Here is a 12,801-nt window from a genome sequence, read left to right as displayed (position 1 = left end):
GATCACGGGGGTCTGCTGGAGCAAATCCCAGCCAACACAGGGCACAGGGCAGGAAACAAACCCTGGGCAGGGCGCCAGCCCACCACAGTGCCTTGAATATCTGAACAGTAAAACACTTTTGTTGGGTACAAATAGTTTAGTATGAGAAAGCTGGTCAAACCTATTGAATCCAAGTTGAATTTTAAAGCATTAAGGTCTACCACACTGCTTGCTAACATATTCTAATTATCTTTGCTTCTCTGTTGTAGTTGTGCAAATTCTAATCTTAAGAAGAGTTCTTCAACAAGAATCCACCATACTAATTATCTTTAAAGTTTTGAACAGTGTCATCTCTTAACCTCCATTTGTTTTAAAGGTTCAGCTCCTTCAGTCTTTCTGCACAGTTCATACTGTACCTTGCCGTCTTTGAAGTCAAGCCTAGTAACCTTTCTTTGCATTTTCTCTTGCTCTGCTATGTCTTTATTTGCAGTGAGGAGACCAAAACTAGACCCAGTACTTCACAGGCAACCTCATAAGTATGTTATATGGCTTAAACTTTTTTGACTTGTTCTCCACACAGTGCTATATAACCTAACATCTTATTAACCCTCTTAATAGCTTCTGTTCTCTGTTAGGTCCTTCTCATAAGGTGCACGTTCAGACGTCCAATTGAGTGTATTGGATTTGTTATAAAGATAACAAGTGTACTGTGGTGGGTTGCACCCTGCCCGGGATTGGTTCCTACCTTGTGCCCTGTGTTGGCTAGGATTGGCTCCAGCAGACCCCTGTGACCCTGTATTCGGATTCAGCGGGTTAGAAACTGGAAGATGGATAACAAGTGTATTCTTGTCTATTTTACCACCAACTACACACCAGGTAAGGTTAAGAAAGAAATGTCATAGTACACAACAGATAAAGAAATAAAATAAAGATAAGTTGATGAGTAGAGTAAATGTATCAATTTGGAAATCTGTACAGAATCCATTGATGACTTCCTCTGCAACTTCAGGCTAATTAATGAAATGCCATACTTCTTGGTAGCTTATTCCAAACAGGCCCGCCGCCAGAAATATTTGGGCCCCAGACAACTGGGTATGTGTGGGCCCCTCTGCCTTCCCCCGGTCCCCAGATGCCAAATACGTATACAAAATGATCGAAATGTAGTTTATCTGACGGCGACAATGCTGCATTTATGAATACCATACTTGATGAGTTAAGCCTTCTCGCTCATCAAAGTTTGACTGCGAGAAGGAAAGCCAGTGCTAACGGAAGCTCGTAGCGGAATTGAAACAATACATTAATGAGATAGGCCTACGTATTATCTAACGTGTAACGGTACAATTATACCAATGCAATGAATAGGAGTGACATCTGAACATGTTAACATATACTAACGGTTAGGGTTATCTACATGGTGTACAATCAGTATGGTAACTTGCTGTATCAAACTTCAAAGTTTTCAAAAAATCTGGGTGATCCAGAATCTTTAGTGGTACACAAAAAACCAACGCACACTCGTCACTGCTTTAAAAGCAACAATAAACACCCAAGCGAATGAATTATCAAACTTCTGCTACACCATACACGTCAACGTCCACGATAGTGCAAAACAATATCGCTGTTGTCTGAAACAGAACAGCGCCTGTGTGTGTGAAACCGAAGTATTCAATTACAGCGGCGAAGTCAGTCCATTATCCACATACCCTATACAACAAACATACTACTCAACGTCAAGCTCAAGGACGTTGGTGCCCGCTCTCCTTTGTCTTTGAGAAGCGTGCCGCTGCCGGCCCCCTTTGACAAGCGTGCTTCTCACGACACGAGTACGATATCTACTTGCGTGGAGCGTGCGGCTATTAAAACACTCACTTGTATTGTTGTAAGCTAAATGATTTAACTTTTCTATTACATGTAACTTGAATAATTGTCCAAATATATATCTACGCGCACAACATCAGCATAAAAAAAATCAAGTGTGAAAGGGCCCCCTTCCGTTAGGGCCCCGGACCAGAGTCCTGTTTGTTCCCCACTGGCGGCGGGCCTGTTCCAAGTGTCTATTCATAGGCGCCATTCTAAACACTCAAGGACACCGAACAATAGATAAACACACATTATAAACAAAAATAAAATACAAAATTTAAAATCAGACAGAGCAATTGTAGTCAAAGAGAAACAGCAGTCTTAAATAAATGAGTTTTAAGTTTAGATTTCAAAAGTGAAAATAATTCGATATTTCTAAGTTCAGATGGTAGTGAGTTCCAGAGCTGGGGAGCAGAGCAACTGAATGCTCAGCTCCCCATGGTGGTAAGACGGATGAAGGGGACAAGTGGATGGAGGAAGAGGATCTTAAGGGTATGGGAGGGAATGGCAACATGGAGGAGGTCAGACAGATACGGAGGGGCAAGGTTGTGGATAGCCTTGAATATTAACAGAAGAATTTTCAATTGAATGCGTAATTTAACTGGAAGCCAGTGAAGCTGCTGTAAAACGGGAGTGATATGGTGACTAGAGGGGGTTCTAGTAATGATGCGGGCAGCTGAATTCTGGACCAGTTGAAGCTTATAAAGAGATGATGAACCTTGATGAGCTCATTTTAGAATAACACTCTCGATCCACTGTACTAATTCCCTTCATAATTTTAAACACTTCAATCTCATCTCCTCTTAATCTTCTTTTGCTTAAACTGAAAAGACATGGCTCCTTTAATCTTTTCTCATAGTCTATCCCCTGTATCCCTGGATTCAGCCTAATTGCTCTTCTCTGGACATTTTCTAGCACTACTATGTCCTTTTTGTAATCTGGGGACTAAAACTGCTCGCAGTACTCCAGACGAGGCCTCACCAAGGCATTATAAAGTTTGAGTATAACCTCTTTGGACGATGAAAATATGTCTTGGGATTACAAAAAATGAGGGTTGCTGCCTTGAGTACGGTACTCTCGAGTATCATTGCTGCCATCTTAAGTCTCTACACTCCACAGGGTACTTCAGTGAATAGGTAAATAGATATAATTATTGCCAAACATTCAATGTTCCTCATTCATGTTATTTTAACTATTTATGGAGTAGTTAGAAGAAAACAATAAATTATTTTATGTTTGGTATTGTTTTTTTACATATATTAAATTTCTTGTGAAAATGTTACAGTGACTTGCATTTGGGAGCAAGCTTAAGTTTATTCAGTTTTTGTGGTAATGTTTTTAGTTTTAAAATGCTTTAACTGTAAATCCAGAGACATTTGCCTGTTAACTGTGTTCATTCTTGTCAAATACAGAATGTAAGAATTATTCTAAATATACAGAGCTTTCTGTAGGACACCTTGTCTGGAGATGTCTGCTAATTTATAACAATACAAAATAATTTAAAACATTAAGGCAACAAGTTTCCTTAAAGGTTCCATTTTACATTTTAAAATCAATCTAAATAAAAAGGTTAACCTTTTGCTGATTACAAGCCTTTGCAGATTTTGTGGCTTTTGTATCTAATATGTTTAAGACAGGCTTAAAAGAGTTTTAAAGTCTTAGCTTTTCTATGACTTGCTCTCTGATATTAAATGTACAAATATATATATGGCATGTCTTCAAAAAAACATATAATGTTAACACAGACATGTAAAATAAAGGAAAGTTGAAAATCCCCCCCGGCCCTCCTGAATGCAAATGAATTTGACTGTCCTGATAAGAACATTCATTCTCCATGAAAATGAATGCTTTGTGCTTCTCTACATTTCATGATGAAATTCACATAAAACAATGGGTGACATCCATCTCATACTTACTCGTGTCTTGAAAATTGACATCATTTCCATTGTAAGCATTCTTGAGCTTGTTAGTCATTACTCTGAGAGCCATGATCTGCTGACGGATGAATGTGTCAGGTCTTGTGATGTCCACCTCAACTTCAGGGTTGTTAATCTGATTAGTCAGGCCACTGTTCATCACTTCAGGCAAGTACCTGTGAGGAATAACGCATAAAATAAAAAATCATGCTTTCATCTGACACCTGTAATCCATACAGGCAAATTTAAACATAGAAGAACTCTTTTGTGTAAGATGCATGGCAAAAGGTTTTTACTAACCGTCTAGTATTTTGGCCGTGAACAATTCATTTTATTACAATGCTTACTCAAAAGATATTAACTTTTTACAGAAAAGACTGAATGTAAAATGAAGTTATCATGTTACTGATGCTAACAGCTTTGATCTTTCAAGTCAACTACATGTGTATTCACACTTTAAGTTGACAGCCTTGTGACAGGTAGCCTAACAAAAGACTTTCTTTGTTTCCTATTTTTAATGCTTGGCACTGTTGACCGATCATCAATGTCTGCCAATTAGTAGAAGAACTTTTGTAGTTGCTGTAGGAATCCCATTTTAGGGCTAAAAGTGCTTCAGGCATGACATGGCACCCTGTACATCCTTCACAGTTTCTACTGTTAACCATTTCTAATCATGATACTGGTTTCTCAAAATGGAAACTTTGGCCTTGTAGTGCTGTTTTGTTAAGGCTTCTCTGTATTAATCAATGTAAAATGTAGGTGGTTTGATCACTTTTTGAGATTTCCAATGCAATAGATTTAAACAAAAATACTAAGATTTTGTTTTTATGTCTATTAAATTTTAGCTGGGCAGCACGTTAGGAGACCCGGGTTCGCTTACCGGGTCCTCCCTGCGTGGAGTTTGCATGTTCTCCCCATGTCTGCTTGGGTTTCCTCCGGGTCTTCGGTTTCCACCCACAGTTCAAAGACATGCAGGTTAGGTGCATTGGCGATTCTAAATTGTCCCTAGTGTGTGCTTGATGTGTGGGTGCATGCCCTGCGGTCGGCTGGCACACTACCCGGGGTTTGTTTCCTGCCTTTCACCCTGTGTTGGCTGGAATTGGCTCCAGCAGACCCCCGTGACCCTGTAGTTAGGATATAGTGGGTTGGATAATGGATGAATGGATACATTGTAGCTCTAAGATATCATTTTAACATTTGGTAATACTTTAGTTTTGGTACTGCAGAAATGTATCTATTACTCATTTATTCCTATATAACAAGACCTTAACAAACACTACATTGGGTCTTCATAACACTTACAAAGCATCAATAAAGTGTTTATTCAGCTCTGCAATGTGACTTACTAACAAAACTTCACTTTGGAGTGCTCTGACGTGGCTAAGGCACATTTCTCTTGATATTACATATTTAGTACAAGACCTGTGAATCTTTCATATTAACAAGTAACTTTACCATCATGGCAATATGCCACGCTGCACACATGATGAATAACCGATGGTTTATAAGTGTTATGAAGACCCAACGACGACTAATTTCAGGTCTTGTTACATAAGAGTAAATGAGTAATAGATGCATTTTTGCAGCACCTAAACTAAAGTGCTATGAAACATTAATATGTATACAGTTTGTAGTACTAGGGTGTTGTACCGTGTTAGCCATTATGAATGTAGTGAGAAGTCAAGCAAAATAACTCCTTTTATTGGCTAACTAAAAAAGATTAAAATAAGCAAGCTTTTGAGGCAACGTGATTTTACTTGAAACAAATAACATTCCATACAATCAAGTCAAACTTAACAAACCAAAATTTAACCCCAACGTAAGTGAAGTCAACAACCAGAGCAAATATTTTATAGAAGCAAAGAAGGAAGGGTGTCCGTATTCCTGATATAGTTGCTTATTCTAAACTGTTGTTGACTAGCTCCTGCCATATTTTAAAAACAAATTTGAACAGATCCTCTGAGTGAGAATTAGATTTTTTTCCAATTTCAAATAGTATAGGACATCCGTTACTAACTGACTTAAAAAGAGATGGGGTGGAATTCTCCCAGTTGAGCGAGATGATAAGTCTAAATATGTCACTATTATTTCACAAGGTTCAAGGCTTGTTTGGACTCGGCACTATGTCACGCCTCCTTCTCTTATATGGACCCAAAGTGTGGCCACCAAGACTGAAAGATTGGTTTGCAGTGCCTTCTTCACAGCAGCAATCAGCACCCCGTCTGCGTCTTTTGTTATTTCAGGCAGGGTGGCACAGTGGTTAGCACTGCAGCCTCACAGCTCAGGTCATATTCATGGGCCAGAATAATTGATCCAGCATAGCTGACATATCTGATTACTCCACAAGGACATTTGAAAGACTATAGTGCCATTATTATTCACTGAGAATTAGTTCAGTTTCTCCTTTGCCATTCAGTTCAGTTCAAGACACCAAGTTCATCTTGTTCCCAAAATGTTTCTGAAACATTTCCACAATTGTACCAAACTCATGGCAAGCCGAACTCCACAGTGTTCACTCATCACTAGTAAAGACCAATGAAGCTCATTTTCCATGCTAGACTCACATTTCTCAGGTTCACACAGTATTCTGCTCTGAATACAAATCTTCTATCAAGACCCACAAATGTCACGCGAGTCCTTATGACACATTGCAGTGAATCTTTGAGGCCCTAGCTGGTTTCTATAGATGAAGCTTTACATGAGACTTAACTTGCTTGCTGAGAAAACATCCAATGTGCATTTATATAAAAAAAAAAACTACTGCTATGTATATTTATTTCAATAGAAACTGAGTATAAACATCACTAAATGACAAGAGAGAACTGGAACACCATAACCTTTTTTCCTGCCTAGGTCACATGACCCCACTGATTGTAAACCATTGGTAAATCTCAGGTTAAGGCAAATGTGAATGCAAGAAGAAAAGTGGAATGGGAGTGTCAGATTTTTCTGGCAGGAGTTTTGCTGATAATCCTCTCACATGAGTTGTTTTTTTTTTTTTTTTTGAGAAAAAGAGGTGCAGGGGTCAGCGAGAGTGACATCTTCCTGTTGGAGAGAATGGAAGAGGTATCTAAGCACAAGGAATCACAAAAGTGTTAAGAAAGGCTCATTAAATAGTGAAAGCTGATGAAACTTCAAAGCTTTGAGTTGAAAGAAAAGGTCAGGAGTTGCCAAAGCTTTTAATAGTGCCAACAAACAAGAGTATACCACATGCCTAGGCACTGTGTTTGAGTTTAAGCCAAGCTGACACAAACGGGTCAAAGTGCTGAGCAGCTGCATGGGCATAAATATAAACTTTGGAGGCCGCATAACAGCAGGTACCAGCTATAAATGCTGCAGGTCACCACTGGAGTAGTTGGCATTCACAGTTTGTATATTTTTGGATATAACAGTTATTAAGGTCTGGGAATGTGTTGTATTATCTTGGGCTCAAGTTGCAAGTTCTTTTTGAGTCTATTTAGAGATGACTTAACCAATGCTATGGTCTCCAATAACTGGTTTCTTCATATGAAACTCCTCTTTATCTGCATACTTTTGTGCCCAACATGGTGAGCACTCACTTTTGTACACCCAAAATCTGAACCACATTTGGAACTCACTATTGCATATCTCATGTCCATGACATACAGGAGCTAATGTATCACTTAAACATACTGTTATATCTAATTTGATATCTAATTTGTGCTAGAACAGTAATTATTCTATTATCACCTATGTTTGTGGCAATGTCAAGTGAAACAATAAAAGATTTACAAATTCTGGGAGAAGGCTTAAAAAGTCACTTTATTAAATGGTACCAAGAGAAATTGAATAATAACGCACCCCACCATAGGGGACACAAACGTAATCACATCCACAACTTACAGCTGAATACCAACCAATGGTGATATGTCTGTGGCCTCAGGAGAAAATGGCTGCAAACAAGAGAGCCGAACTGGGGTTGAACTGACATGACGCGGCAACCATTCCAACTGCAAAACCATGCGACCCTTAGGAAGTTGTTTGATTTAAAACTGGATATGAATACAAGAACTAGTGGACATAACTGCCTCTCTAGTATAATGATGTTAACATGCCATCACAGTCTATCTGACAGTAGAGTCCTATTTTAATGTTGGCATGAGTTTAGATTTAATGATATGCCAGATATACACTGGAGTTGTGAATTCTGAATCAAACTTTGATTTCATTCTGGTGATGTTTAGTTGCAATGGCTGAGATGAATGAAGGATTTGTCCTGGGTTGCATATCATTTGTTAATTTTCATTTGGAAAGCAGGGGCAGAAAGGGAGCCTCAGTATGTTTCACCAAAACAAATACACTAGTTGCCTTCCAATTATTCACTCCTTTGTATCATGATCTTGTAAATATCATTGGGTGAAAATGTCTACTAAATAAAAATCATGATGATAGTGATTGTGTAGCTGCCTTCACAAACAAGCTGTTCATTCAGGGTGCATGAATGTAAACATGAGTTCAATTGCTTGATGTTTTATAGCCCCACAGATTACAACCTAACATTTTTACAATTTCTACCTGTGAATTCACATATTTAAATTACATTGACTACTTTGTGTGGTGTACACATAATGATTATGTCATATAGTCATAAGTTGTTTTGTAACAAGAATTTCAGTGCACTCTGTGTATGTCGTTATAATAGCTCAATACGCCAAAAACAAGAAGGTATAAACAAGAGTGCAAAGAATGACTGCATTCTTATTTGATTCCATCTGATGAATTTAATATGGTGTGCAGTTCTCGTGATACTAGTTTAAACTGAAGACAGTAAATATAGATAACAATATTCACAGGATTATTCTCATTGTTATATGGTAGGAAGTGAAATGAAGGTCAAAGCCAAGTGACCATTTTAAAATCTGAGAGTCCGTCCTATCTTGCGTGTAAACCCAATAAGTGAAACCAAAATACAAAGTTGAAAATCCATAGAAACCATTCCTGCTTGCCTGCGACGTGGTTGCTTCTTTTCTGGATACTTTTTTATTCAGTGCAACTTTTTTGATAAATGGATAATTGCTTTGTTGGTTGCAGTACTTTTGTCTTCTGCTCTGCAATTTACCTTTCCACTTTAATAAAATATTGGTAGTACAGCAGGCTTAATTTTTTTCTTTCTGTTTTATTTGGTCAAGTTATACTACTGTAGAGATGACAGTGAATGCTGCAAAACTCAATTATGTTTTGTTACAGTTTAGGAACTTTAGGAAGTTACCATACCAGCCATTCATTGACAGCTTTAAGTGAGTTCAGCCAGGAGATCTTCACTTACTGCACATGAGTAGAACAGGAGGCCCAAGAGGTGCTAATGCTTTATACAGTAATGCGCTGACCATTATTTATAGTGAATAACATAATTTATTATAAAATATGAACTAAAACATTGTTTATTTTATATACTTCATATATTTTATAGCCTACTATGCTCTTTTAGAAAAAATATTAGACCTGTTGTTTTTTTTTTTACTGAAACCCTATGGGGAGCTTTATGTGAACTGTAATTCATTTTTCAACAATTTTAACTTTGCCAATAGAAAGCACCACAGTGGAATGAGCTGTAAATGGATTAAATGAGCATTATTTCTTTATTAAAGTGCTTGCACATTTATGAACCTTTCTAAGTCTTCCTCAGATTACACATTAGAGCGTCTACTATTGCACATCTGCTGTTGCAGGGTTACATGATGCTTGTTGCTTGCAACCATTGGACCATATTGGCAACTGGCTTTGTAGTGCTTACACTTCTAATATTTCTAATACTGTTTTTTTACATTTTACCATTACCCATTTGCAGATATACAGTAAATGAGAAAGTAAGCAATACACTTTACTTTTCCTAAAAACTACCACAAACGCTAATGGGTAACACTGCAAAAATGCATCTTTTACTCAAAGGCTTCTTTTCATCTTAACGAATACAAAGCATCTGCAAAGTGACTAGTCTTCCTCGTGCCGGTGGCCTTGGATAGAGTGGTGAAATTTCTTGTGAATATGATGGACTCCTAGATCTCCTACTGAAGTATGTACAGTAATTATATAAGAACTGCTTGTCTCACTTAAGCCACCTCTGACCATCTGAAAGTGAAGTCTTATTAGTAGACCACATTGCAGAGGTGAAGAACCATCTTCCTGATGCTTTGTAAGTGTTATTAAGACTAAAAGAAGCCTTTGTTGAGGTCTTATTACGTAAGAATAAATTAATAATAGATGCTTTTTTTCAGTACCCAATCTAGCCAAGAGGATGTATTACCCTCTAATATATGATTTCTTGCTTATGATTTTGCATATTTTCTGTATGTCTTTCAAGCTCTTTTCACAAATAAATGATCAAATTAGTCATTTTTTATGAATGTACTTATGTATAATTCATTTACTGAACACCAATCTTAATTATATCAGAATACTCTTAATCTGTAGATTAACTTTATATACTAAAGATTACTCGATATATAAATGTTGGTAGTTTGAAGCTCTAGTGCAATTTATTGTAATTGTGGTAAAGGGGTGGTGACCGTGTGACATTGGTGAAGGGCAGTGGGCAAAAGCACAGAGGAGCCCCTCATCCTAAACACATCAACACTTACAGCAGTAGAGCACATCTGAATGCCAACGTGGCATGACAGAGACCACTGGGGCCCTGGGTGGGGCATGGCGAGACCCTCTCGAATGTTAAACCTTCGGGGCACCAAACAGGAGACAGAGATCAACTGAAGATATTAATGTTGCAGATACAAATGGTGAGCAGCTTTCTACTTATAAGCCACGACACATTTTAGAGAACTACTAGTAGCATAGGTTACAAGCTGGGAGAAACCATATTGTATGTTTAAGGTAGTTGTTTTTTTTATTTTTTGCTACGGAATTGCCTTGTAGAGCCAGCCCTTTAGGTGCAGCTAAGAACTGAGGAGTACAGGAATATCATGAGCCACTGAATGAAGGTCTGGCCTTATGTCCCTACAGCCCTGACCTCCTCTAACTGTAAATCAGAGGGAGAGATAGTTGCCCTCACCTTCCTTCCGTGTGTCCATTCCAGCAGTCTTCTTCATTTGATTTGCCACTTGTCACTTTCACATCCCTGCAGATGCTGTCAGGTAAGATAGACCAGAACTTTTTGGACTGCTTTAATTTTTCTTTAATATCAATTACCTGTAATGAAGAAAAAGGAAGAAAAGCACATATTTTATCTTACTAGAATATTAGTTAGCCCAAAAAAGTAATCTTAAAATCTGCCATTTAATGTGACTAGGGATGGGAGCTTGTCTCCAGAGCAATTATAAATATACAGAGAACTGACAGAGATATTAGTGATTAGCAGTTTAGTGAAGATTCTAACAAAGTGGCCTGAGGAATAATCAAATTGCCACCCAGATTTAATCCTGATTGGCCTCATGAATATCGCACTGCTGTCTTGTCAAATTAGATAACTAACTCTAATATAGGCTGCTGTATTAGAAGAACATGATGTATTAAAAAGAGAATTTTGATGTACCTTATGAAGCAAGATTACCAAATAAGAAATTTTACAGCCAAACTTACTCACTGGCACAAGAGATAAACATGTAGCCATAGAGGTTAAGAACTCTGGGTGGTCTCTCTCCTTTTATTAGTGCCTAAAATCTGTCTAAAGATGCTGGTTTCTCTTCTAGCTGGCTTTTTAATTTCCTTTCAACAGTTGGTATGCTTTAAGCATTTCTTATTTGCACAAGTTCATTAGTTATTGTTTTATTTTGCCTGAGCATCCAAATTTGGGCTACATGGACAACATGAGTAACCTTTATGATTAGGTATTTCTTTCGAAATTCAAACCACAAAAAACATAACATATATTCTTTTATTCATTACTGAATCTGCATTTTGGCATAATGGCCTGCTGGAGCCTTTTCTGTCAACACTGGGCACGAAGCACATGTCAGTCCTGTATTAGGCCCCAAAACATAGCAGGGCTCATTCATACACACAAACACCACAGGGACCAATGAAGACAAACAAATTAATCTTAAAACGCACACACACATTCAATTGTGGGATATGGGAGAAAACCACAGACATGGTGGGGGGATGTCCAAACCGCATACACAGTGCCTGGGCCCCGATTTTAAACCCTACATTCTGGAGCTGTGAGGAAGCAATGCTAAAATAATGCACAATAGTATTATTAAAATACCAGTAACGGCACACTGCTCAGTAACGTGCAGTGAATACACTTGACATATAGTTTTCATCCTCTTTCTCTGCACATTTAGCATTCGTTTGCTCAGAGGTTGATGCGCTTGAATGCTTCCTGAGCAGCTCTTCTTTTCTCCACCCTAGCAGCCCACTTCTTCACCTTTCTCTGCATGTGTATCGTGCCATCGTTTGTTTGAGCCTTTTGAATTCCACTGCTTTCATAATCTCTTACCTGCCTTTTTTTCTCCAACGCTTTTGGGTCTCTTTTCTCCGCGCTGCTCTTTCTTCTTTGCTTAGTCGTTGATGTTTCATCTAGAACGTATTGTCCTTATACGCTTTATATGTGCTGAGAGTACAGGATCTGTGTGTGCTACGTGCCTTTACATGAACTGAGTGTTTTGCTTGCCGTGCTCTTATTTGATAATGTAGGATGTGTCTTGCAAGAATCTCATGTTTCACATCCCCGAAAGACGGTCCTGGGACAATCTCTTGGCACCAAGTCTTATGTTTACAGTCCCCGCAAGACGCTCCGTGGCCAGTCTCTTTCATCTCGCGGGTCTTTTAAGTGTCTTCCGAGAACTTCTGAGAAAATCAAGTCTTGTTGCCCTGCTTTTCCTTTCCAGGATTTTTTTTATAATAGAGAGACTAGTAACTAAAATTCAAATACACTATTAAAAGACTTTTCAGATTCTAGGCTGTCTACAATGACGATAAAGCCTTATGACGTATTGTACTGTATAGGGTGGTTGCCACCCTGTGATTCTTCCTTCTGTCTCTTTTCTTGTTTCCTCATCTCACTTTCACTCTGTGTCTCATCTGATATTATGACTCTCGACTTACAGAGTGGGCCTGCATTAAATAAAGG

General features: G+C 38.2%; 1 protein-coding gene across 2 annotated transcripts in view; it reads right to left on the bottom strand.

The window, feature by feature from the left end:
- gpc6a (glypican 6a) overlaps nt 1-12,801 on the bottom strand; it is a 1,322,758-nt gene that overhangs the window by 13,874 nt on the left and 1,296,083 nt on the right. For both annotated transcript variants that reach the window (XM_039745387.1, XM_039745388.1), the window contains 2 exons: nt 10,780-10,916; nt 3,756-3,931 (listed from right to left, as the gene is read on the bottom strand). In XM_039745387.1, coding sequence (XP_039601321.1) covers nt 3,756-3,931; nt 10,780-10,916 — 313 coding nt within the window. The remainder of the gene's footprint in view (nt 1-3,755; nt 3,932-10,779; nt 10,917-12,801) is intronic.

The sequence above is a fragment of the Polypterus senegalus genome, chromosome 2 (genome assembly GCF_016835505.1).
Source record: "Polypterus senegalus isolate Bchr_013 chromosome 2, ASM1683550v1, whole genome shotgun sequence".
NCBI classification, from domain to species: Eukaryota; Metazoa; Chordata; class Cladistia; order Polypteriformes; family Polypteridae; genus Polypterus; species Polypterus senegalus.
Note: the sequence above shows the minus strand (reverse complement) of the source record. Positions and strands in the feature narration are given on the sequence as shown.